Source organism: Chroicocephalus ridibundus, chromosome 5 (assembly GCF_963924245.1).
Source record: "Chroicocephalus ridibundus chromosome 5, bChrRid1.1, whole genome shotgun sequence".
Lineage (NCBI taxonomy): Eukaryota > Metazoa > Chordata > Aves > Charadriiformes > Laridae > Chroicocephalus > Chroicocephalus ridibundus.
The window spans coordinates 3,456,515-3,483,954 of record NC_086288.1 but is presented as its reverse complement, the minus strand read 5'-3'; the positions used below and the strand labels follow the sequence as shown (position 1 = coordinate 3,483,954).

At 38.6% G+C, this 27,440-nt stretch overlaps 2 protein-coding genes across 10 annotated transcripts in view; one reads left to right on the top strand and one right to left on the bottom strand.

Annotated features, from left to right (window-relative positions):
- Positions 1–27,440, bottom strand: part of PDE5A (phosphodiesterase 5A) — a 128,289-nt gene that overhangs the window by 6,720 nt on the left and 94,129 nt on the right. For 5 of the 6 annotated variants that reach the window (XM_063336272.1, XM_063336273.1, XM_063336270.1 and 2 more), the window contains 15 exons: positions 27,055–27,192; positions 25,664–25,731; positions 23,374–23,482; positions 20,191–20,275; positions 17,005–17,180; positions 15,486–15,545; positions 13,304–13,450; positions 10,910–11,035; positions 8,733–8,827; positions 5,290–5,377; positions 4,059–4,159; positions 3,887–3,964; positions 2,947–3,010; positions 2,311–2,385; positions 1,727–1,810 (listed from right to left, as the gene is read on the bottom strand). In XM_063336272.1, the coding sequence (XP_063192342.1) occupies positions 1,727–1,810; positions 2,311–2,385; positions 2,947–3,010; positions 3,887–3,964; positions 4,059–4,159; positions 5,290–5,377; positions 8,733–8,827; positions 10,910–11,035; positions 13,304–13,450; positions 15,486–15,545; positions 17,005–17,180; positions 20,191–20,275; positions 23,374–23,482; positions 25,664–25,731; positions 27,055–27,192 (1,494 nt within the window). The remainder of the gene's footprint in view (positions 1–1,726; positions 1,811–2,310; positions 2,386–2,946; positions 3,011–3,886; positions 3,965–4,058; positions 4,160–5,289; positions 5,378–8,732; positions 8,828–10,909; positions 11,036–13,303; positions 13,451–15,485; positions 15,546–17,004; positions 17,181–20,190; positions 20,276–23,373; positions 23,483–25,663; positions 25,732–27,054; positions 27,193–27,440) is intronic. The other variant, XM_063336271.1, reaches the window with a different exon arrangement.
- Positions 1–27,440, top strand: part of LOC134516283 (uncharacterized) — a 100,952-nt gene that overhangs the window by 19,803 nt on the left and 53,709 nt on the right. The gene's annotated exons all lie outside the window — the stretch shown is intronic.

Below are 27,440 nucleotides of genomic sequence, written 5' to 3'. Positions count from 1 at the left end.
ACACTGGGTCAGCTCAGACCATATTTACCAGTACTGTTCCAGGTTTTGTCACTTCCTTATAGGCTCCCCATCCTCTTTAGTGCTCTCTGCCCCTGCAGGTAAGTCACTCTCAATTATCTGTCAAGTTAGGACACATGCTGGCATACTCTGTCTAAAGTCCCAGACACTGTCAGCCTGCTACGTGCTGTTCCAGTTCAGGTCAGACTTTGAGACAAAACGACAGGTAAGAGTGAGACACTGAAAGCTTTAAGAGGCAACATGTTCTGAACAAAAAGGTGCTGCTTAGACCCCCTCCTGTGGATGTAGCATCTCCTCCTTTCTTCCCCAGTTAAAGAGAAGGGAGAAGACTCCAAACATTTGTAGGTGCTTCTGGCTGCTAACCAGGAATGGCTTTGTATGCACTGTGGCATAACAAAGCTGCAGGTACAAAGCAGGGGCACAGCAGCTAAAAATTACTCACGCACCTCATTTCCTTGCGGGAACTACATAGGAGCTGGGTACAGTTTGGATTAGTGTCACTTGGTAATTGTTGGTGTAAGCTGCAGTGAATATTTCAAAGTAAATAATGGAAGATTTTCTGGTCTTTTCATAAATGGAAAGGTAAAGCCTTTCCCTAACAAGAAAAAGCTATAAAAGTTCAGTCTCTGGAGCTGTGGGCATTCAAACTTGCTCAGGTGTTCTGTTCAAAGAATTTTCTGTTTGTATAGTCTGTGCATTTCCATGGATACTCAGCCTTCTTTCCATGGCCTACCTCCTATTAGAGACAAGTTTTCTGAGGTTTCCCAGCAAAGGCTGCCTTATTTTCCTGACAAACTGTTTCTGCAACACAGAAACATGTGAGTTTCAGGGGCAACAGCTAGTACCTCCCTCTCCTTCCTCCGTCCTTGTTTCCTTCCAACTGGTGGATGTGGATTCCTATTAGAAAAGTTTACTGTGAAAAATCTGTGAGGGACAAATTTGAGGAAGCACTTTGTTCCTCCCGCTGGAATATTCTGAAGAGTTAGGCTATCTGTTCCTCACCTTTCTTTTTCTCACCTCAGTTCCTATAAAATACTTGCTACACTCCCAACGAACAGGCTTTCACTCTAGTGCTTTACTGGTTTAAAAAAAACCAGAAATCATTATGTTTTGTTTCACACTGTATCCGAGCAAGTATCTGGTTATACAGTTTGTGACCAGGATGAGAAACATTTCGGTGAATTCTCTCATACGCTGCTGTTGTGTGTGATGAAAGAGAAAGAAGAAAATGGGATGGGAGATGCTAAACTTGGGTAATTTTCCTGTATGTAGCATATCACTTTTTGCATGAAGAATTCTGATTTCTTTAAAACTCTTAAACAACACTTTTTATCAATACACTGTATGGACAGCCTTCTATTCCTAGATAGCAAAGCATTATTTTTTTTGTGACTTTCCCTGGTGATCGTAGCAGCTCGCTGGAGCTGCTGGAATCCGGAATATAACCCAAGGATCTAACACCAAGTACATAGAACACAGCAATTACCACTAGGTTTTAAACCAGCATACCATTAATGATAAATACGAAAATAATGATTTCTTCAACTGAATAGTGAACCATATATAATATATAACTGAAACCATCTTTTGTAACTAAGGGACTAGTTTTTTATTTTATTATTATTCTCATTTTAAATCTGCATCTTTTAGAGGCTACAGCGAGCAGCTCTTGTTTTAGATATTTGCAGTTCTTTCTTAGGCACCATACCTCATACAGCTGCAAGCACACAGCATCTATGAATCCAACCTGCATGCTGGGGATTTTATTTTTCTTCTCTCTGTTCATTAGATCCTGCAGGTAAGAAGTAAACAATCCCTGTGTTTAAATGCATTAAATAAAAAAAAGAACGAAAAAACCAAAAAGACAGGCTGGAATTAAAAAGCAGCACCTTAAAAAGCACAGCAGGTTATCAGTACGCGTGTTACAATGCAGATAATTTGACTCCATGACTTGCTTTAGGAGATTGTCTCTGGACTGACAGAGCCCAAATAGCTAAATGAATAGACAAGCTCACTGCTTGTGGGTAGGTTGCAAATAGGTACCAATTTAGGAATGTATTTCTTAGAAAATTTAGTAATACTGATTTAGAGAAATAACGCTGTTGGTTCTTCTGGCTCAGAAATAATGACACACTGTCGGCGTTTGGGAACCGCAGAAGAAAACCGACTACTAGGAAGACAGGGAAGGAGTTGGTTCTATATTCTGGTCACTGGGAGAAACTGTGGCTTTGGAAAGGAATGTGAAGTGCTGTTGGTAGAAGCCATTTTGAAAAATGCGATTCTGTCACTTACTGTTGGTTCTATGTTGAGTTCCTTCCGCTCTTTATCTCCTTGATCAAAGAACTCAGTAGCTACAAGCTCAGCAATCTGTAAGAGATTTCACACATTGAGAGCTCTCAAAGTTTGCTTGCTGCCTACAAGCCAAACTGTTGCCTGTGTTTCCTATCTCTCCTTAGGACTTACCAAGTTGGGACCCCCCATAATGAGACTCTCCAGCTTAACAGATAGCTTTTAGAATTCTTCTTGAGCACATCTGTGCGCAAACAAAACAGCTGTGTGTGCTGATATTTATTCTGACAAAGCAAAGAATAAAATGGCACATAGGCATGTCACCACTGATAACAGTTGGAGTGATCAACACACAGAAAAAGTGTGTTGTATCAATTGACTAGCTTGTAGTGACACAGAAATGTTGGAAAGAACCAAGATTCCTGATTTACCTTCAGATTACTGCTAACGTGGTGACACAGCTAAATGCAGAGATACTGCTACAAAGACTCAAGAGTCTTCAACCCACATACAGCACCTTGAAAACTGCTCCCTAAGGCTCTGCGTTCCACCACTGCCTTTGCAATAAGGACTCGATGGAGGAAACAGAAGCTGTTACGTGGAGTTTGTATTTAGCAAATCTTAAAATTAAGCATATACCCGTTGCTGAACTGGCCATGGTTTGCTTATGGCTGATAAATCGCAAGCAGTCATCAGCATTGCTCTGTGGAAAAAACAGAAAGAAATCTATGAATTACTGTATTGCAAGATGTACGCAGCAATCAAGTCAACTGATTAGTAAAATAGAATATAACGTTTCAAGGAACATCAAGATCAGAAAAACAGGTGAAATTAAAGTCAAGTCATAAAAGTCTCCAAGGCTTGATGAAGTGGTAGACTTTCACCTGTGTGAAATGAGCACACAGAAATGAGCAAATCTGGACTGCCTCATCAAATGAACTGTTTCATTCCGTTTGCTACTGGACAGACAACAGATTTAATTATTTATGATATTAGCAGTGACTGCCATCTTTATTCACAGTATGATGGCTAAGACTGAAATAGGAATAGACGTAGAACACGACTAAATTAGATTATTTTTTAAAGGCACTGAATTTGAAATATGGCATCCTTCCTTTCTGAGACAGCCTGTGTAAGCTTGCTTTTCTGTAGCTGTGCATTACAATACGCGTCTTGATTCTTAATCATCTTTTTTCTTCACTGCCAGTAAGGAATCAGCGTCAAATCAAACTGACTGTCCTGAATCTTTAGTTACTTACTGGTTTCAGCAATTCAATATTTGAGTATAAAGCATCAACAGCAAAAGGATATGCTACCTAGACGGGAACCCTACAATCTTTAGGCAGAGCAGAAATGCGCATGTAACTCCGTGTGCTACTTAACGAAGTTTATCACACAGGTTGCAGACTTAGTAGTTCAGACCCAGGGAGTCATTCAGTGACCTATGCGCCAGTGCCAGTCTGTACAGCCCCAGAGCACACAGATCTGCGGGTTTTAATGAAGTTGGCAGCAACGTGGCATGGAAAATTGGGTACATCGTAATATTAACTGACTTCTTAATCATTCTGCTTTTACTTACAGAAATAGCTCCTTCTGTGTTGGATCTTCCCAATTAAATTGCTTCTTCCTTATAAGTTCAAAAAATTCTCCTCTCCTCCTTTAAAAGAAGTTAAACCAGAAGATTTTGTAGCATACTGACACAATCCAAACATCCAGCAATGACCATCCAGCCAAACTCGCCTCTGACTTACTTTATGTATAGCGCTAGGTCTGTGGCAAGAATGGCTTGTTTTATCATTTTCAGCGTGGCCTTGTATTCTTCGATGGAAAGGCTGCTGAGAATCTGGTTTCCCTTTACAAAAAAACAAAACCAGTGTTATCGGGAAAACGGGCACCACCACACCAGTTTGCCAAAATGTCCCTTAGATACTAAATCGTTATGAGTTGCTTGCTGAGATCTGATGTCATCCTTTTGCCCTGCTTCCCTTTGCAGATTCCCCAATTTAAAAATAAAAATTCCAGTCTTCTTGAGTAATGGCAGAAAGCCGCACAGCAACAGCATCATAATCAACTATTACAAAATGAAACTGAAAGCGGAACAACAGCAAAGCCTTTAAGTCCATTTCATTAATCAAAATTAATTTTGCCACTCGCTGCATCATAGCATTTCTCCTTCCTCTTCCCCCTCTCCCTGAGGCAGAGGAACTATAATAGATTCCAGTACCTGCCTGTACACCTCACATAAAATATTTTCCTTTTTTGAAGCAACATAAATAACAAGCTATTACATAGAAATATAAGATCAGCAGCCCCCTGTTAACCAAAGCACTATGGAGCTGGTGAAATGGCAACTTGCCTCCACTTTTTTCCATATTTTCCTGTCTGAATAGGAAAGAATCATTACAATACAAAGGATGCCAGAAGTACCATACCTGTGGTATGAAATAAGCAGTGAAAATATACTGCTTTGAAATGATTGTGCATGCTGAATAACTGGTCTTAGAATCAGTTAATAATATCAAACAAGAAGAATGTAGTTTTATTTGCATATTTACTTAACTTAGGTTTGGCTTCACTTTGGAATGTCAACATCAGCAGTGTTTGGTTTGGTCTCATCAGGACTGCTTTGGGTACGTGGAGGGCCCGAATGTTTTTTAAAATGAGAGCAAGGACTCGGGTTTGTTTGGTGGTTCATAAGAGGTCATGAAAATGGCAACGAAGCTTTTTGTTTCCTTTGGTCCAAGGAAGCAGGTACTCAAAAGGGTATTAGCAAGGCTTCCCTTATCAGGCAACACTTGGAAAGTTTTGGTGGCATTCAGCAATGGAACTGTGATTTCAAAACTGATGCATTTGCTTTCTTTACCCAAAAAGGAATAAAGATCACTTAGGAATGTATAAGGGTGGGAATCTATCCAAAAGCTAAAAATAAAAAGTAAAATAGGGAATAGTTTCCTTCAGCATACACGAAAATATGGCACTCACTGGACTATTCAGGATCATAAGGCATTGATCAAAATGATGGTGCTCCATGATTGAGTGACAATACAGTTGAGCCAGTGGATGTTCACTTCTGAGGAGTAAAAAGACCCATCAGATGGAGAAAGCAAATTAAACGTTACTAACACAAAAATAACTTCCCTTTTAATGTCCTCTTCTCATCGTCAGTTTACCCCCACCCACCCGTGGTTGTTCTTAACCAGTTCCCTTCCCCCTTCTGTGTAACTGGCCAAACAAAATGAATACATTTGGAAGGATGCAATGGGGGGAGTACGGAGAAAAAAGACAATGCTGTTACTTTGTCAGAGCGCTGACAACTCTTAGTTTTCTGCCTTCTGTTACCTGTAGCGATCAGCTGCACACAAGCAGTGAGAATGTAATCCAGGGTTTTATAAAGACTGGAAGTTCTTGCATGAAAAGGAAAGGCAACAGGAAGGGTTCATTCACAAGCAAAATTTAATTGACAGTTTGGGGTTTTGTAACATTTTAAACACCTGCCAGACATATTTAGTCAGCTCAAGCACTAAGCTTGTAAGTAATAACGCAGACCTAATCGCAAGCCCGCTGATACCAATGGACAAATTCCTGTGACCTCAGTGGACTGTGGTGCAGGGCCCAAAAGGTTGATCAAGGAATTTCCCAGTGTTCCCAGTGTATTGGTACTTCAATTCATTACCACTCTCTTCATGACCAAAACTACAGCGGTAGTGTTACCTACCCACTGCCCATGGTAAAATCCAAAAGGGAAACAAGATATCGGTGGTACTACAGGCAGTAAAAACCAACATGAAACCAACTATGCGGATGCAGAATTTAAAGCTATCTTAATCTAGAAAATAGAATTTATTGTTTGAGTAGCTTTAGACAAAATACGGAAACTCATCCTCTCTGAGGATTTCTGGTTTCCCCGTGTTCCTCATTGCATAATACAGTTCTTAGCTTTTGCTACTCTATTTTCATTTTCAACCCCTCGTCCTACGTTGCTTATGTCATCTCTTCAACTCAGTTGGGATTCTTTTGGAAGTCTGTTTTGCTGTTGATCCTGAATCTATCACTGTAATTATAATCTGACCTACAAATGTTTAATCATGTAAGAAATTCTTTTTTAGCGTATAGTTCCAGGGGACTTTTTCTATGGTTAAGGACCATTCGCATGAATTAGTTGTTGTAGGATTGGGTCCCTATGTAAGTGAGCGCACACAAACGCTCAAGTAAAAGTCATAAGAGGAGACTCCGGGGATTTAAGCACAAAAATGCGGAGAAAAAGATGGAAAGACAAACAAAAACGCGGAAAGGCAGATTAAAGGATGCAAGCCCCTGAGGATTATGGGCTGGCTGCCCAGCACCTCCTCTGAGACCACTGCAAAGGAGTATGGAGTAAATATGCCTGTGCGTTTCTGGAAGGAAGCAAATTGTAGGATGGTGCCAACGCATGCTGGGTGAAATTCCCATTGAGTTAAATGGGATGCATACTGTGTCCCCTAAAGCTCATCCTGACTGAAGAGAGAAATACGTGAGAAATATCTTCGGTTATCTTCCCAAGTACTGCACCAAACTGGAGCTCGCTCAGCGGTTACAGACCCTGGCTGTCTGGGAAGGCAGAAGTGCTGGCAATAAACTCAGGTCCTACTTCTGTAGTACACAGCATTTCTGTTAAACCACCGCGCCGGGGCAAAGGACACCGTTGCTTTCCGGACACAGTGGTTTGGTTATGCACTTTGCATGCTCTGTGCTTGCCTACCTTACACGTGGGTTTGGAAGAAAAAGAAAATAAAACCCCTGCATATCTACCAAAAGACCTCTGAACAGTAAACATTTCCTGTGATTTCTGCTCCCAGAAACATTTTCAATTTTGAAACCCTGTTGCTTGAGAAAAGAATCATATACTAATTGTCTACTCTCCCTGCTTTCAAGGAAAAAAACAAGAGATCTGTTCCTGGAAAAAATAACTTTTCATTGAGATTTAAATAAGGGATTTAAAAACAAAATTCGTGGAACTTTCTATTGAAAAAGAATTATTTAGCTGTAATCATCTCTGCTTTACAGCATGTGCGAATGTTAGATTTTGCTGTCTATGACACTTTCCCAGGACATTTTTGAGAGGAGATGACGCATCTCCAGATGTCTTCCAGGAAATTTATTTTTAAATAAATAAAGCAAAAAATAGCTAGCTGGTTCCAATCACTGCAAGGCTACAGTTACTGCTGGAATCCCCTATTAGGGAACTTAGGAAAAGGTTACTCTTTCAATTTTGCGGGGGTTTGGGGTTGTTTTTCGGTTTGGTTTGTTTTTTTTTTTCCCTTACAGATCAGTCTTAGTGTTATTCTGAACATGTATTCTGCCTCAGCTTACTTATTTTCTTCTTTTCAGTATTCTCTGCCTCAAACAAACTTTTCCTCCCCTAGTATCTTACTTTACACACAGTGAGAAGAGCAGACCACTTCTTCCAAAGGAAAGCAAAACTACTCTCCAGCTCTGCCATAAAAAGATACAACTATACGTTTCTGGGTATCTTTTCCCCATCTCTGGTCAGATCAGGACACGTTGCCGTCTCACAGTAATCACATTATGCCATGTTTTAAGTCAAGCTATTTATTTAATCAAAGAATCATATACTGTTATTTGAAGGGAATACTAAATTCACTGAAAAACACATTTTGGGCAGACCTGGAACTATTAGTAAAGTCTAAAAAACCAAGTGTTTTTAGTTAAAAATTAAAATATGGAGAAGATTTTAGAAGAGTTCAGATGCTTCATTTTGGTAACTTCAAAATGAAATATTTTGTTTAGTAAAAATACTTTGTTTCAAGGTTTTAAAACATATTTTGACGTTTTGTGTAGTAAAGGTTTTTCTGTAATTCCAGAACTGATTGAAGAATAGGGATAACCTAAAATCAATGCAAAACAGTCTTCCATTTTGAATGTAATTTTAAATATGTATCTTATCCAAATCAACTTAGAATACTGGAATAACATGGCTAAATCCCGAGTAAAACAATCAGAGTCGAAAATGGTAGAGCCAGCCCTTTGTATGAGCTGGCTGCAGATCTCAGCTCTGCGCTGGCCCAGACTAGGCAGGGAAGAGCTGGCGGGGCAGGGAGCCATCTGAAGAGCTGCACGTTTCCTCCACGCTGTCCCTGAGAAGCTGGGACCTCGTGCTGTCACTGGGACATCTGGAACAGGAGCAGGAAGACGCTGCCCCTGCAGAGTCTACAAAGAGTTCACTCCATCTGCCCTCGTAGTTAGTCAAGAACTGAGGTGGTGCATCTTTGCTTTGGACTTTTGAATGTTTCTGGCTGTTCTCGCACTTAGTGCTTTGTAAAAACCTTCTCCTTTCCACATCGTCAAATCAATTAGGTTGTACTTAATTTAGCTCTGTGATTTTGATATTCATTTGTTTTTGTTTAACTTCTCTCAGACGTACTTACCTTTGTATGTAAGAGTTGTTCACTCCCCTGTGATCCAAATCGTGGCTCAGAGCTGCTATCAGCAAAGCCAGGGTTTCTAAGTCGGTCAGTTTGCTCTATACGGAAAGAGTAATACAAGAAGTGAGTTAGCTTTGTGATGAGCGTTTATTTTGCACGGTGTGTTTTATATCTGCTGTCTTGTCTTCACCCACATAGCAGATAGAGTTCTGGCCCCAGGAGGACAAGGACATACAATGGCATGCTGAGAATAAGGCTTATCTCTCAAGTTGTGGTGCACAGCGATAATCATTCTCCAGGGGCGTCAAGGCAGTTTTTGTAGGGACCATCCTCTAGCCCTACGTATACTGATGAGAAAACTGATACAGAAGAAGAGGAAGTAACTTGCATAATGGCACCTGTCAGAGAAGAGAGGGCATGAGGAATTTTTTTAAATTCTGGCCCCATGGCTTTTAGCTCAATTCCTCTATTACCTTAAGGGATTTAGGCTACATCCCTAAGTGGGGATAAGAATTCATTATACAAATATCCTTGGAATAATCAAAAAAGGAAAAGTACCACGCTTTTCAGTGATCACTGGGCAAATAAATTAACAGACATTGAAAACCCACGGAAAACAAAATTAACCAATATCTGATTCACTATTAAAGAGTTTATTCTGGACCTCCAACAAAGATTAGCGGAGAGGTTACAAGTTTCTCTTTTGTGATTATTTCATATCTTTAATAGTGTTCAATAGAATTGGATAGAAAATTATTTAAATCTGTCCAGTGAGAAAGAGAGTCTGGACAAAGCTACAGTATTGATGCAGCGTTTCGTAATGGGACAGGAATAGCAGGCACAACAGTCAGGACAGGTATCTGAAGAACAGCTGGTGACAGCACTGCCACTGTGGGGCTGTACCCTCTGTACAATCAAATCCAATTTTTCTTGAAGCAGTTACAGCTTGTGTAGATTTGCATTTGCTTTCTAGATAATGGAACTTGTCCTTAGTCTTGTCAAAAGACAAATCAGTTTGGAAATGACCGATTTTATGTTTCTCCTAACAAGATGTGCCCCGCAATCCTTGCGTTTCCCCTCAAACTAGAGAAAATTGAGAGACTTATGTTCAATGCTGTTCTGACTCCAGAATCTAGGACATGAAAATCAGAGTGGAATTAATCCAATGTAGTCAGAAAGAAAACAATTTATGGAAATTGCAGTGGAGACTGACAGGATTCCAAAAATAGCAAGCGAGCTATCAGGATCATCAGAGATTGCTAGGCCGCACACCGAGCAGAACTAGCACGTCCATTTCAGTGTAGAAGGAATACAAAAGCCCTTGCCTTTGTCTCTTCCAGCACCTTTTGTCTTTTTCTTTTTTTTTAGCGAGACAAAGTTTGTAGAAGAAGGGAATGCCTTTTCGTTATTGGTATTGGGTTTTGGTCTACAAATAGGATTTATTTATTTTCTCGGAGGTGTTTACTGTAAAATAGTATAAACCAACTAATAACAATTGTCTGTAAGCAAACTGAAGAAACACATTAATTCAGGATGAACAGGAACGTTTTGTTTTCTTCAAGAATATAAAAACGAAACCTAAAAACATATTCTGGAAAAATCTTGAATCAATATTTCTTATTTTGGGGATCATCTAGCCCTTCAGTATTTGTAATAAAGAATGATTAGGCTGTTTTTTAAATTATTATCTGTCTTTTAAGTGGAAGGTTGAAACATTGTTCAAAAGCATTTAAATCCTTATTTCCAAAAACTGTTCTGTTGTTTGTCTAAAGCTGCACTCAACTCTGTGTCTGAACTTAAAAATTTTCCTGTTGAATATTATAAGAAAACATCCTGAAATAGGGTCAGTCCTTTTCTTCTCCACCTTTTTGACTTGCTTGTAGCATAGGCATTAACTTTAAAAAAGGACATAATCATATACATGCCTCAATTCAGATATTCCCATTGGGAACTTCCACCTGATCATTTCCAGAGGATTCAACTGAAACTGGGTACGTAACAACATGACAAGAATTTCACAAACCAAGCCCTTAAAGCCAGAAGTCTTCAGCAGAAATATTTTGATTTCACTAGCAATACCATGGAATGACGAACACCTTACTGACACGACAACCAGAATTACGCATCATTATAAATTTGTTTAGCCAGAAGATTCTTAATGTAGAAACAACAAAATGTACCTGAATTTTACCAGATTTTAAAGCAGCAAACATGCACTGAGCTGTATTAAAGGCATGTCTCCAATTGTGATAAGCAACATTTTTCCGGTAGTTTTTCTTTACGCTTAAAATCCATCTGCAGAGAACCTTTAAGAAACAGCATCACATAGTTAATTGTAAATTTATGAGAAGCCTATTCTTTTTATGAAAACAAATCTTCTGTAATCCCGCTTGAAAACTGTCTCTCCTACAGAAAAAAATCTCCTTTTAAGTCACTGCAGTTGAAATATAACAAACATACTTCTAACTGTGAACACAGATAAGAATATGCTTACAGCCACTAGTTCAGTCATTGAGTACGTAATACTTGTGGGTTTGGGCTTTTAGTACTAATGGCTAAATGTTAGTGTCCAAGGCACTGCCGTTAATTCAGGATCTGAGTTATGTTGAGCTAACTGGGAGAAAACCATCCTTGTTCCTAATGACGTATTTGATCCAGAAAAATTATTTTTTTAATTACAGAGTTCTCTTAAGAGCTGTTTTGATAATGAACGTGTGGCTTTTCCCTCATATCAGCTTGTCAAAAAACAAGCAGACTTGGACTTTGGAAAGACAGCGATTACTATATTGCTGGGTAGGGTTTTTTTATGCTTGAAGAGAGTATGTCCTGGATGTTTTACACAAGAGTATTGCAAGTTGTGGTTATACTTCACTTCTAACAAAGTCAAAGGCATGAAGGTCAGATAATAATTTGACGTGTACTAGAACAGGTGCCTTGGTTTAAATGGATATAGCATATTGCTCTGTGTTAAATGCTGGATGAGCAGCTAGGCCTTGGGTTGTTCAACAAAAGCTTTAGTGTTCCTAGTGAAAGACGTTGTACTGACAGACATGAAAATCCACTATCATTCACCCACGTAAAGGATTCCACACCGACAAAAGCAGCAGTATTCGCTGCCTTTCCACTGCTAAAAAAGGAGCGCTAGACAACTGCCATTTTTCTTTAGCTCTAGTATGGAAAGTTTAAAGTGTAGCTTCAAAGCTGTCAGTGTTCTCTTACTTCTATTCAGATGTGTCTTCTTCAGATGTGTTCTCTTACTTCTGTTCAGAATTATGTGTCTGTTGTCCTGGCATTATTTTGGTTTTGCTAATTCATTACAATTGCCCCACCAGGAACTAGAAGCCCACTCATTACTGGGCTACCTGACTCCCTCTCTTCTGTTGGGACGTATCCCGTAAGGAAGTACAAGTTCTTGGCCTTACTACAAAGGTGAAACTAATTACTGGGATAATCAAGAGATCAGACTAAATAATACAATACTCCTTTCGGCCCTTAAACGCTACTGATCTAAATTGGTATTTAAACTGGTGATCTAGAAAATAAATACCTGTTTTCTTTTACTAATTTGTTTGCTTATGAAGTATTTAGAAATTAAGGTTTTTACATACAGAGATCGTGTGTATTATCTGGACGAGGCCTAAGAGATTATGTGCTCTACCTCCAGGGCCAGGAGCAAAGACCCGTCTAGCTCGCCGCTGACAGATGCGTATCTACAACTAGATCTATTCGTAAAAACCTTCAGGGAAATTTCCACAGCCCACACAAATAATCTGTTTCAGTCTTTACTATCTCCATAACTATAAAGTTCCCCCTAATCTCTAATCTAATCGTTTGTAGGGGAAAGACTAAGCTAATTACTTTTACTACCTTATATGGACTTAGAGAACAATATTACTGTCCTCTTTATAACAGTCTTGCACTTACTGAAAACTTGCTATAATCTCCGTTCTCAATATTCTGTTTTCTGGAGAAAAGCAGCTTAATTCAGTCAAACTTTGCTCAGTCTTCTAAAGTGTTATTTTTTAAAATTAATTTGTATCTCTGTTTATCTCTTCAAATATGAGCTACAATATAATTACTCCACGGGCCTTACATACCACTCTGTCAGTAAAGAATGAAATTTGCCCCTTTTTGCTACTATGGCACATTATTGACTTTTATACCATTTCTGATACTAGTAGTTGAGAACTGTTTTTCCTTTTGCCACTAGCTGTTCTTTTGCTTACCATTTTTAATTTATGCATTTGACTGGTTTTGTTAGTCGTCGTATATTTATTCTTGCTGGGTTTGAAATGCTGCTATGCGTTTTCAAACTCATTTGAATTTTAACCAAGTCCTCTACTTCCACTCCCCAAGTTTTCTAAAAGCCCATTAACCAAATTATTAATCATTCAGTAGAACCAAACTGAGGACAAGCCCCTCTACTGCCCACTTTATATACCTTCCTAGTTTGCTAACTAGTCTTGAGTACAGATTCCCAATTAGATTTACTGCAGGCTTGTTTCACTGTTCTCCTGATTTTCTAATAACGACGTTGTCTCTTCATGTGAAGCAGCATTTGACAGCGTTCATACCTCATGTTTCATTTGGAAATTTTGCACCAGGTTGAGGTCTGTGAACATTCGAATTGTACACAGTGTTGTTTCAAAATCTGATAGCTCAAAATCACTGAAGTTGAAGTCAGTCAGGTTGAGAGATTGTGCCGATGGTACTACAGCAGCCTAGAGAAGAATAAAAGAACACAACTTAGTACTAGGAAAGAGAAAGCGTAACATAAACATCTGCTTTTTCAATAGAGAAGTAGTGAGATACTAAATTTTACCTTCACGTTATACGGAAACCCGGTGATTGCTTCTCATTTATCTTTCCTTAGCCTTTCTTGTTTAACATTACCGTATTTGCTTAGATTTAACACACGCTTTTCCATAGGTCAAGAGTATAAGGAAAGGATTACCCGGTCACTCTGTTATTTAAATCACCTAAGGCAAATTGTAACCAAGAGTATGTATGAACTTGGGAGACTGAGAAAATAAGGCAGTGGAGTTACATGTTTGTTTTTATGGACGTGCAGACATCAAAATCTGTCACTGTCGACATTTTTCTAAAAATGGTGAGGAAAGAGATGTCAGTAGGACAGAATTCCTAACAGAATCCGCATTCAGCGCTATGGTAGTCAGAATATGTCCACAGGCAGAGCTTTCTCAGGGCTAGAAACCTGAAAAATTAGGGTTCACCTGTGATCAATTATCTTATAAACCTTGGGACAATCTTTTTGATGGAATTTGAGTACAGTCATAAATGTTCAATGTGAAATTTGAAATCTTGATGAAACCCCACAAACTCTACACTTTTTTAAAATCTGTAACTTTTCTTATCAGTAATATCTCCCATGTATTACGTGTATTACAACTCTGTGTATTACATTTCTACTTTTTCTAGTTACAAAATTCAAAGTATAGGTACTAGTTGCCCTTCAAAACACAAATGTTAAGGTTGCTAACAAAATAAATGGTAAGTCTTACGCTATAGAACAAGAATTAGTATTAGTTTTTTCAGTAAAATAAAAGGTGTAATTCTCAGCGCTACTTCTTTACAGTTGTTTCACCTCAACGAGAATGTGGTTTAAGAGAAAATCAGGTAAAATGAAATAGTTAAAGAAATGAACCTATGCATTTATCTTCCTCTTTGCAGTTCTAGGGGAAAACGTTTCTCCAGCGTGAGGAACTGTGTCCTAGAGGCTAAGACACTGAAAAGGAAGCATGTGTCGTATTCTACAGTATTATTATATGTAGCATGCAGGTCAGCTCTCTCCATAATTATGTCTACCAATCTCTGTTCCATATAAGTTTGCTGTTATCTTTCCTATGTGTCAGAATTGGGAAGTCATGAAAGATTATGAAAAATAGGATTTACACAGGAAAAAGAATTCAACGTTCTTACACATTTCTCATACCAGTAACTTCATCTACCACGGTTTGGATTCATATGCTATTTCACCTGTGAACATGTTCTTGTGCCTTGTTCTGTGGCACCTTGCTTTTCCAGACCAGTCCTGTACTACCCAACTTGTGGTCCCCTATGTCTGCTTCCTCTCCATCCCTCCATCCCTCCCATTTTTTTTCGTACAGCAGAGGTGATGCTATTTCCCCAGAACCGAGAGGACTGCAGAGACTAAGCACAGGCTGTGCTTTGAACGACACTTGAAATCATAGCTGTCACTATTCCTGAGGCAGTGGTTTCTAACCACACAATTAAACATGAGGTCACTGCAAAGAAAAATAACCATAAAAATAAAAAAAAAATTGGTGCATTAACAAATACAGAATTTGTGTGTAAGGCGGTAAAGCTGCATCCAATCTTGGGATGCTTGAAAGGTACCAAAAGTATAAGATATACAACATTCAGACTTAGCTGCAGAAAGAAGAGTTCTCAACATTTTGCTTCTGAAATACTTAATCAGTGTGAGTTGATACTAACGTTGCATCAGCTATTACTGTCACGTAAACGCACGAGAAAGGTTCTCCTGTAATTGCAGCGCTCTGGCCAGCCTGCGTCTCTCATTGCAGGCATTGTAACGTTTCCCTTCTATGTGCTGTATTGATTCAACTCAGGAACTGATCCGTTGAAGCTTCACTATAATTTTTATTTCTGGAAGATGCGTTTCTGCATGTTTAGGGATCGCATCTGTATAAAGAATTGCCCTTTGTTGTTGTATTAATGGATTATTTCTAAAGTAATAGTAAAAAATTCAATTACCGCTGTTACCTGCAGCTCCCTCGTTTCCTCCTCAGCAGCAGAAGCATGGTATGAGAGAACCTACAGAAAGAGAAAAGCAGCCTTTAGTACAAGCAAAAGAGCAATGGGATAAAAAAAAAGTATTTTTCCTAAAGCAGAATTTTCAGCTTGCAGCGGCACTGCATTACATTGCATTTGCTGATGAAATACAGTGTCCGTGCAGGGCCCACGCTGGTTTTAAGGGAGCTCTCTGAAAGCATACGGGGAGATATCTGTACCTTTCACAAATCTCCCACAGCACAGAATCTTCTTGAGATAATTAGGCCGAGAAAATGTAAATAGTTTCTATAAAAGAGCAAAGAATTCTGATTTTCTCTTTGGAAAGTTTTCATGCCCCACTTTCAAAGACAAATAATACACGAAACAGCTATAATTATGAGCCTGACATTGTTGCCATAATAATCCTTTCAGGAGTTTATTCAGACATAAAAGAAAGCTTTGCCCTAACTGAAACTTGGCAAAAAAAGTCTGAAAGACAATATGTTTGTTTGGAATTAACAAAATGAACTCATTTTTTTAGCTGTTGAGAACACAGGACGTGAAAATGTTACGGAGTTTTTTTAGCAACTAGAGACTGACTTTTTTTGTAGCGAAGCCAGCTTATATACTAATCTATAATCCTTCTGGACTTCTTATAGTGTCTATAAAGTTATAGTATCTATAAAGAGAATTGACAATTTGCTGTATAAACAAACAGCTCTTTTTAAAAGCACTGAAATTATTTTGACAATAATTTTACCGCCTTTTTATTTAACATGACTTAATACAGGTTTATTTGAGAGTTGTAGCGTTTCTTTTAGAGGCTACAGGGTACATAATCCCCATTTTAGGAATTCTGCAAACATTCTGTTTACATAATGAATGTTAGGACATCCAAAGTCTACAAATTTTTCACTTTCAGCTTCAACTTATCACCTGTGAGTAATTCAGCTTCTCAGACGAAAGCCCTCTTTAGCTATTAAACGTAAAAGTAACCAATTTAAAGGCTGAGACCAGATGACATTCTTCTTGATATGGTTTGATGGAGTCTGGGGAAATTGCTGAAAACCTACAATAATGCGGCTCTTACTCCACAAACCGGTTTGTCTAAAGGACTGAGCCAAATCATCGCAGAAAACCTCAGACAAGAAAAGGAAGCCCCAAATCCCCCAAACCATTCCCTCTTCCTGCACAACAGAACAAACCCGTTGTGTGGCCAATGTGTAGCCTCATGTAGAGGAAAAGATGCACTCAGCTCACCAGTAAATCTCATGAGTAAAGTTAAAATACAGTACTAAATAAAATAGTCTGCTGGCAGATACGTAAACAAGCAGAAAAATTCCTATGCAACTCAACAGACCAAATGCTGTTCTCCTGGGAGAGAACAATTTCCGTTCAGTATCCGTGTGAGTCGCTGCACTTAGGTGTAGAACAGACAGGGTCTGGAGGAGATTAGGATCTGTTTTGGGCTAATTAAGGACCACCTAGATTTTGAGCTCACCTCTAACGTCACCATCTGTTTGGCCATGGCTCTTTCAACAGCTTCATACATCTGTGTATTCTGGATCCCCAAGCCACAAAAGATGACAAATGCTTCCAGGAACTGTTCGTCATTTCTGTTGAAAGCCTTGATTTTCCCCGAGTTTTCTTCCATCTTATTCACAAGCTGGCAAACCCCTATGCCAGGACACGGAAATTAAAAGAAGTAATACAGAGAACTGCCAACATATCACCTATTGTATGGAACATCAAGAGAAAAATGAGGTCTAGGACAGTTTGGCCTATAGTATAAACCACCAACGTAGGTGTAAGTGACACACAGGAGGGCTGTAGGATTTTCCCTTACGTTTTTTAGATTAATTTCACTGTATTACAGAACAAAAGCTAAAACATTACATATTACTTAGTAGACTCAAAAGTATTTATTAGGATTTGTAAAACAAAAATTTAGGGCTTTACAGACTTGAGCATCTTGTGAAATTCTAGGGTCATTTTCATCCTAGCTTTTATTATTAGTGGTATTCTAGATTGATTTAATCCCTAAAGACAATTTGTCCTTTGGAGGCTAATTAAATTTTTGTAACGGTGCCAAAAGAACATTTATGAAAGTCAGAACAGCGGTATACAGAGTTTTCACTGCCTTATTTGAGTCAGTACTGGAAATATTTTAAAATAAATGAACTAAACAGAGAATACCCGACTTGAGGCTCAAATCTTAAGTGTACTCACTGATTCGATGAGGATGTGATTGAATTACAGCCTGCTCCAAAGACGACCGAACTCATTGAAAAGCATCTTACTGAATTCAGCTCGTTAGGTTCAAACTTGTTGATATAGGAGTTTCTGTACTGTTCTGTGCAGGTGCCATTGAAAGGTCTGACAGGTAACTTCTACCAAACCTTGCTGCAGCTTAAACCCCTGACACCTTTTTAAGCAGAGGGAAATTCACACGTATATCTCCCTTCAGTGTTACCTAGTGGATGGCAGTTTCTGCTAAGAAATCAGAATATTAATTAAAGCAGCTGCATTTTAAGTACATGTTGTCTTTGGCCAAAAGTGCTTTGGGGGCGCTAACTGACTTAAGTGAGTTCCGAATGTTTTCTCACTCTCATGGGTGTGAGCACTAACAGTTTTGAGCACGAAAGCTAGCATTTTCCTGGCCAACTGCAAATAATTAGCCCAGTGAAAATAATAGTTGCGAGTTAAAAATTCTGGAAAAAATTACTAAATGAAAAAGTCTTCATTTTCTATAAATTGCTATTGCATACCAGTTTGTGTACTCTACGTTATTTTGTGAAGAACATTTTGCAGCAGAAGGAATAAAATATTAAATATGTATTTAACCAGCAAAAGAGAAGATAACTATTTAGCCTGGTGTTTCCAGAACAGTCTCCACAATTTTTAGGTTTTCTTGCGTCAGTAGAGCTACTCCTCATTTACACAGGATGTATGAACAGAATGTGAATGTCTTACACTTCGCCACTGTTAGGTCAGGGAGGCCGGGTTTGCTCTCCGCGTATGGGTAGGGAAGAAATGATAATGAATACTATTTTACAGCAGTACCAACAGTGAACATAATCTTGTCGGTGCTGGTAATTTTTATGTGAAAGTAATTCCAGCATTTTAATACTCCATATTTACAGACTAAAAAAGCCCCTTGAGGCTTTTAATTAAAAGAAAAAAAAGTCTTTGAGGGAGCAAGTGTGTATCTTCCCTGTCACAGCAGGTAGCACACACATGCAAACTGTGTTTTTAGAAGAACACTGGCCTTGCATGTAGAAGTTTTAATGTCTGGTGACAAAGTTAGACCGTCCTGTTTCCAAGTTACATTCTCTTTGAGGAACTAATTTTAGTATCAGATCTAAAGAGATCAATAAGAATATCTTAACTGTAGCTGTAAACTATTGTGGCAGGGTTTGTGGTATCTGAATATTGCAAACAGTATTCCGACCCTGAATGGAACGAGATGACTAGATACTTGAATGATAGTAAAAATAAACAATCCCAGCAAATAAGGATTCTCTAAGAACAAGATTAACTTTCCCTGGGAAAAAGAAGCTGACTTATAAAACTCTATAGGAAAATCTCATAAAACTCACTTTCAGATCTCTGTTTAGTACTGTTTATGACATAATTATTTCCATAGCAACTGTGACGTAATGAACACAAGATTAAGACCCAACAGTGAATGAGCCACAAAAGCAAATGAATTCTTAAAAGACACAGCATATTGGTACGCATAAATGTCTCTTAAAAAATGAGAGAACTTCAGTAAATATACTTTGTAGTACTTAAAGTGAATCTGAAACTCACTGAAAGCTCATTAAAGCTTATTCCCTGACCAGATCCTCCAAACTATTTAGATGTAAACTCATTTTTGAGGATCCAGACGACCTAAGTATTTAGGCAACTAGAGATAACTAGGCTTCTAAGTTTCCATAAGCATCTAGGCCTGCGTGGACCTAAGTGATGTCAAATTACTTCTGAAAACGTTACCCTGGGAAACCAGTGGTACTACGGCCATTCTTAAATAACAGAAAACCAGTTCCAGAAAAAGCGAAGGAGGTGCTGCAAATATTTACGCCGGGTAGCTTTAGACACCTAGAGATAGGACTGTAGGCTCCCTGTGTGATCCATGGGTAGAAGCAGGCACCTCCAAAGGGCATTTCGTAGCACCAGAATTGCACAGCAGCTAGCCTTCCGACGTATGAACCTTCCCCTACCTGAGTCTCACTTGAGGAAGCTGTCGATGTGTGTGCAGTTCAGCTTGTCTTTCCACGTGCTGCCACTGCCCCTAAAAGCCCAGCACGAGAGACAGCTCAGGCCTGAAGAGCTTATTTACTGATTTACATCTTCTTTTCCCTTCACTGCCTTGTAAAAGATCAACACAAGCAAGAGCGGTAACTGACTCTCCAAACAGGAAGCAATGAAAATAAGTTTACTTACAGAAAAACTTTGAATGCAAAGCAGCTATATAAATGGTGAAGTATCCCAAGAGTATTTTAGATACTTGGTAGCTTCTTAGGTAAGCAATTTACAGTCAAGGTTGCTGTGGACTTATTAGTTGAAAACATGATTATTAAGGATCTTTTCTCCTGGGTTGAGATTTCATGTTGCTGAGATTCTACTGTGGAGCACAGACATATTTCTATGAAATGTATAAAAATATTTTTGTAAAGATACCTACCTATCACTTTATTCTTTTTCCCATTTTTTATCGGTGTACACAGCAAACTCTTTATGTGTTGATTTACATTTTCTGCATTGTCATTCTGTTAAAAAAAAAAAATACAGTTACAATTTTGAAGATAAATGTTCAAGTGGCTAAATTGAAAAAGCTGTAGAGCTGGGGTCTACAACCCTTCTTGGTTTATATACTCCTTCAACAAGCAACCACGTCTTCAAAGAGTTTCCACACCTTTGTCTGGACAGTTTAATAAACACTGCATCTGATACAAACTTTGGTGAATAATAATACAGGTAATGATGATAATCTTCATTCAGTAGTTTACAGTGACTTGTGGAATTGTGCTAACTTTATAACAGGTTCTTTTATTAGAAGGTACCACTTCCGTGAAAATGACCAGTTCACACCAAGACGAAGTGTTCCACTCAGTGCAGATGAAAAAGAGATCAGATGGGCTTTAGGACACCTTCTTACTCTCATCAGGTGATGAGCTGTAAAAGGAACTGACCTCTCCCCTTTCCAGCATATCACCTCAGTTGCAGTATTGCAATGTAAGGGACAGATGTCAGAAAATAGAAGTAACTACATGACATTAAGCTAACTGTGCATTTTGTAGCACTAAAATTATCATAAACTCTTCTGGTTTGTTTGAGATGCCTTGATTAATCCACCGACTCAATGAAAGGGGGCTTAGTGGAGATCAAATTCTGATCCAAAGAAAAACAGGTAGGAAAACTACCACCAACTAGGTCAACATTCTGCAGTCTTCCAAAGACCTTTTATCATGTCTCATGTTCCAAGAGAAGGAAACTGAATTTATTTGGGGAGTGAAAGGGTAGAAGGATGGAACAAAAAGACGAAGCATCTTTTTCAAATACTTGGTCAGAAAAGGATGTCGTTCTGCTCTGGCTGCTCCTGAATAATGTGGCAGTTGATGAGAAGTACATTTGGTCCAATCTCTAATTGTATGTGACAAAAAAATGGGTACATACTAATATTTCGGATCAAAAGGTTACTTTGTCGTAAAGTAAAAACTGTTGTTGCTCTGCTCCCTGGTGCTATGCAAGGATTGTAGACAGTTTCTTCGCAGGCAAATGCACAAACACTGTAATGCTTACAAGTGGCAATAGGAAATGTGATTCTTTAAAGAAATCATTAAAGGATTACATCATGCCAGATACTTCATATGACTGCAGGAACTTAAGTACTACTACTTAATGGTAGCCCGTTATCAAGAGGGTATATGGAATAACTCAAAGTAGGATTTGCTGTTTTCTGAACTGCGACGTACCTGTGAAATCAGCTGTAAAAAAGGATATAAGAATCAGCATCTCTCCCTAGACCTCTCCAGCAAGGGCTGCTGAGAAACACAACTCAAGCTTGTGTGAAAATTGGTTTATGGCTGCCCTGAGAAGAACCTGCTGTTTCATGGTAAAGTTCAGACGCGTTGAAAGTCAAATTGGACTGCACTGGAGATAAGACTATAGTGCTTAATAAAAATGACTGACTCGGTATGAATAAACAAGAAGGCGATTAAGCAAAAACAGGCTTCAATGCCTTTACATAGTCTTGTAGATACTTGAACTTTGTCTCCGTGGCACTAACTTTGTTGGTTCAGGGAAGAACACGTACACATGACTACTGAAGCTTAGCATTTGGCTGCTGTACTGTCCTTGTAAGTGGCTTGTACCTGACTCAGGCAACAGCATGGCTCTTCCACAAATAAACCCAAGCTGTTGTTCTGCGTCATGTCACTGGTTGAGGCCACCAAAGCATTTAGAAAGCATATTCGTTATTTTCGTAAGATGAGTAAGCACGCTATTGAATGTCCTCCAAAGAAAGAGAAAAGCCAGGGTTTCTAGGGCACTAGATACACCTGGGATTTCCCTCATGCCAGGGTTCATCAGATTTCAAAACGTTGAGCCTACAGCCCTGCCTTGAGACTGCTCCTACACAGTGGTGGAGATGCAGCCACTGTGTGTTGAAAAAAATTATCCAAAATTCCTTCTAGCGGTAATATTGTTTTCTTTTTATGAGTTTCTTTTATATGCATACGGTATGTCATCTCAATTCCAGGGAAAAATGCAAAAGAACTCTAACCCTACTGACAAAATGAAAGGCCTGATTCAGACAAACAGTTGTTTGGATGACTTCTGGTATTCATTTTAAAATGTCTTCGAAATAATCACTTCTTTCTTCATTGATCTAATACAGTATATCTGTCCGATTCTGGTTTTACTTCCACTCTTGCAGTTCAGGTAGCTTTGGGCCCTCTACTGCAAAGTGGCGAGCACTCAATTCCTGTCTTGCTCAATCCTTCATCGAAACCTACTCCACAACATCCATGAAACCTTGCACAGAGAAAAAGGGAAGCAACACAGCTGCCCACCATGAGCCTGCTCCTTCTTTCCGCTTACCGGGACAATCACATTGAGCACTGTGTTTTCTGACCTTTTTGTACCTCAGAACAAAGAGTTTGGTAAAAAGCTATCTGCTGATCATAATAACTCCTCTCCCTCTCATGACCCACTAATAACTCTCTAGTTATTACTATTAAATTTACTAATTAAACTACTAATTAGTAAATTAATAAACTAAACTAATAGTAACTACTATTAAAGTTACTATTATTACTATTAAAACTCTATACCACAAGCTCACACTTGATGACATGGGAAGCAAAAGCTCCCGAAGAAAAGTGAAGTTGTTCCTTCTCCAAAACAGCAAAGAACTTGCACCTATAGCATTGATCTTTGCCAGAACAAGAAGGGAAAGGAGAGGATAAAAGGGAAGGAACTCCGGGGAGCCTCCCAACACTCACGGTAAACTACCAAGGATTACTGTGAAAACCTCCAGCTGTTCTTCACTGAAATATTTTCTACAACATATTGCACGCTCTCCACATCACACTGTTTGTTGACAAATTAATGTTGGGCTTTTTTAATAATGCCTGTAGGGATAAATCCCTCCGCTCTCCACCTGGCTCACTGTGTGAGTATTCTACCATTTCTTCACTGATAATGAATTTTATCAAGCAAATGTACCTTCCTTTGTGTTTGTGTAATTCTAACTGTGGCCGTTAAAATTAATAGAAATTATAAGGGGAGAACAAAAAACATTTGAAAGGTAAACAGAAAAACATTTTCCATTTCTGAATTTCAAAGCTAAACTTATTTTACTTACTGTCCATGGAAATCTTCTGTCTTTGCAGACATCTGGGATGTTGAGAGGCTCCATTGTGTTCTTGACGTACTGAGCATACATATAATTGATTTTGTTTGTATCACAGTCCCTGAAGGATACATCATTATTATTATTATTATTATTATTATTATTATTATTATTATTATTATTATTATATTATAGTATGAAATGGATCGTTTCATTATGCAAAGCAGGTAACTGTAGTATCTTTCCTGTATGAGGAAAGGAAATAACCAACAGATATATAATGGAGTTGAGTTCAAATCCTGTATCCTAATCCAGCTGTCATCACAAAACTGCAGAGTGGGTTGCTTTCTATGTTCCAACATCTCTTTAATATTCAGCAATGGTAACACTGAACACCAAACTTAAGAAATAAACAAATCGGGACAGTTTATGCAGATGAAGGATTAAGACTGAACAACTGGGTTTATATTCAAATAAACAGAACTTTTTGAAAACAACCTCCGTTCACAAATCCGACACTTGAAAAATCAATACTGAATGAAAATCACATATTCTTTAAATGGAGTGCAGCCGGTAACATTTGTGAATTTTCTGCTTCTAAGTTCATTTCAAATCACAATCAGTTGCGTGGGGATTTGGCTACTGAAATAGAACTGTTTATTCCAAATCAGAACAAAAAATATCTTTACAGACTCAATCATCTCCTAGTTTTTTAGCCACGATGTATTTAATTAAGGCATTTCACTCTCTTGGACCCTTTGCCTGCTTTGGAAGAGGACGTATGTCCTAATAATAAACCTATTCCCATCAAGTTCCTGTAGTTTCCCTCTGACATTTGACTTGACTTTAGTTATCCTTCTGGTGTAAGAACGTTCACAGTGCTGGAGGAAGGGAATTATTCTTTCATTACTTCACAAACGAGGTTATAGAAGGGAATGCCCCACAATTCTGAAAACCAGTCTGATTTGGGGTTTGATTCAGGGTCCTTGATTACAAAACAAGCCTGAAATTTTGCTATGTACAGTAATACTTCCCATCTAATCCAGGTCATTGCATTTCTGCTATTGCCCAAAATCGTATTCTTCAAGCACAGCAGAGGTTCTGACTCCAGTGGTTGACTCGTGGTACAGTCCTTGGCATACAATTGTGCTGTCTCATGAACAAGATTCCGATAGGCAATTAAGCCTCTAAAGATTCCCGCCCTATCAGTTATGAGAAATAATTTACTGATGGCCCATGCAAGCAGTAAATTACATTTTGAGTCCATTAACTAGTAACCATGGAAGGGATAATTACCAGGAAGGGTAAATTCTCTTTACCATTCCCATAGTGTAGAAGAGGAAGTAAACAGGAACTTTCTTTTTCACCCTGTGATCTTACTAGTCCATTGTACCTCTGGACTTTCTGGTTGTACATCGTCTAAAATCGCAATACAGCTCAACAGTTTTTAGTTGCTCAAGCCACATACTTTGGACATAATTTTCTAATATATGGAATTAATTTTAGTATGCTAAATGTTCACTGCGAGAGAGATCAAAGGGGTACAGAAATCTCCATTTTCTCTCTGCACACTCTATCCGTAGTACTGCATTTTATATATGACCGTCTCACTCTTTTTGACCTTATTTGAAACAACTGTTTGATGCCAGAGAAAGGTAATGGAGATAGTAGTTTTCAAACTTCAGTACAGAGGTTCTGACTAAATTTGGAAACTATTTAATCTGGGTATTTCAGTTCAACAATTTCTACATCTTTCCCTTCCTCCCAGCTGAACTTCTTAATGGTTTCTCAAAGATGAATGAAAGTTAGAACTTTAGGAATTTATTCTTGATTTGGTCAGTCATGTTCGAGTCAGCTTCCCTATCTATGAAATAACAGGAATGATTAAAATAATTGTTTAAAATCATAAATAGGATTAGTATCTACTAATGTAGATACGTCTACTTTACAACATAGTCACTTTGCAGATTTCTTACAGATCAGTTTTAGAGCAGCCCACCAACTTAGTTTTTTACTTCTCACATTTTGTCCGTTTCCGTAGCTTAGCCTTGCGATATAACTACGTACTTAGACCTGCCAAAGTGAAGAGATCAGGCCCTACTCCTGTTCTGCTCAGTGTGACCTTTTTACAGCAATAGGGTTTGTCTACGTACATTTCAGGGCAAAACCTGCTCTAGAAAATAGCAGTCATACATGGTACTCAGTGGAAATGAGGTCTGTTATTATGAAAAAAATAATATTGAAACTGTAGCTTCTTCAGCATTCTCCTGGGATGAGCAAAAGTTTGAATTCATTGTTTTACCTCTTCAGATTTTCAGCTGAATCTTCTAATTCCTCAGATTCCATGTGAAACACACTAGAAAATGAATCCTGGAATACCGAGAGGATATTTTAATATATAGGTGTATAAGGTTGTCATAAGTTACAATAGTAGTATTCATGAAAAGCTTGCTGCAGTTATCAAAACCTGTTCTGTAATAAAGACAAGTATAAAATGATGTAACTTCATTTCACGTCCAGCAGCCAGCGTACAGGATCCTACCACAAAAATATCTTTTGATACGGCTTTAAATATCATTGCAGTGTCTTGAATCTTTACTGATCACTCTGAGAAGAAGCACCAGTATTTACAGGCTGTGCCAAATTTACTCGTCAGCACAGAACTTCTTTATTTTAACATTCATCCAATTCTAGACCTGCTTTGCTTGGACGGGGGAGGACATCGAAAGCTTTTAAACGTATTGACTGATCTCTGTGTTGCTTTTCACGCAGCTTTTTTTCACAGCTAAGAAGCCTAAATGTAGACAGAAATTAGATTCTCTCTGTACTAAAGATTCAAACTGCAGACTGCAAACTAAGGGCTAGAGTTTATCTAACTTGCAAAATAGTGCGAATATGTGAATACAAAAATTACATAAATTCCTCTTCTGTATTCTTGCATGCAGGAGTGACTCTTCTAAATACAGTGAGAGATGGGATTGTGGCAGATGATCACCAGTGCTGTGTGTTATTTCTGTGCTACAGAACCTGGAAATGCTTTCTCATTTCCAGATCTTAGTACACCCGTATCTCTAATGAGTAGTAAAGGTAAAACTAGGAATGCCAGTACAAGACTGAGGCGTACAACATAATACCCTGCTCTTGTTCTGTGGCCTATATTCAATAGGAAGGAAATTCAGGTGGGCAGATTGGAAAGGAGTTGTGCTTTCCTTCAGTGAGCCAGGATCTTGGGACAGGCCATGATTCTGTTCAGATACTTTGTTTGGATACTTCCTGCTTAGATATATTCAAGAAATAAAAAGTGCCATCAAAACCGGTGCGGCACACGAAGCAAAGGACACATTATTTTTCTCCCAGCCTTTTCCTTTTTTGCATCCTACATCAGTAGCCAAGAAAATGAGTGATGAAAGAGTTCAACTATCAAGATCATTGCCATAGGAGAGAGCTTAGAGCCGAGGTTTACAACAGGCAGTGCAAAACGGCTGCATAAAATGGCAGCCCAGCCTACGCAAAGACTGAAGCCTTTGTCAAGTCAACACATAACCTGAGTAGAGGCCATAAAAGAAAAGGCAGAGGACGAAAAGACGACAGAACATGCTACGGGTTTGAAATACTATTGAGTCAGAATGAAGAGGGGCCCACCCCGCTCCCAGGGAAGAAGCACTTCTGCCTTTAGACAAAAGCCAAACTCACAGTACAGTCTTCATCTACTATGAAGATGGTACACCTCTGCACTTGCATGAAGGATATTATAGTGGCAGCTATCTTCTTCAGAATTACTTCCAAAGACTGCTGTTCTTCAAAAATGAGGCTGGCAAGATCAAGAAGCACCTGGGGAAAAGGTCTTTTGTGAAATTTTGAACAGTTGTGATTTAAGCGATAATTGTCATTACTACTGTCTTTGATTCTTCTCCTCTTCCCTGAATCAAGGAAGTCAACACGTGTGTCTGTGACCAAAATGAAGTTTTGGCTCTGACGCAGACTGCAAGGTAACAGTAAATAATAGCCAGTTTGACGCTTTTGATGGAAGAAATAAATAGCATAGTTAGTTGTCTGACGTTTTCGGTCAGAGAGACAGA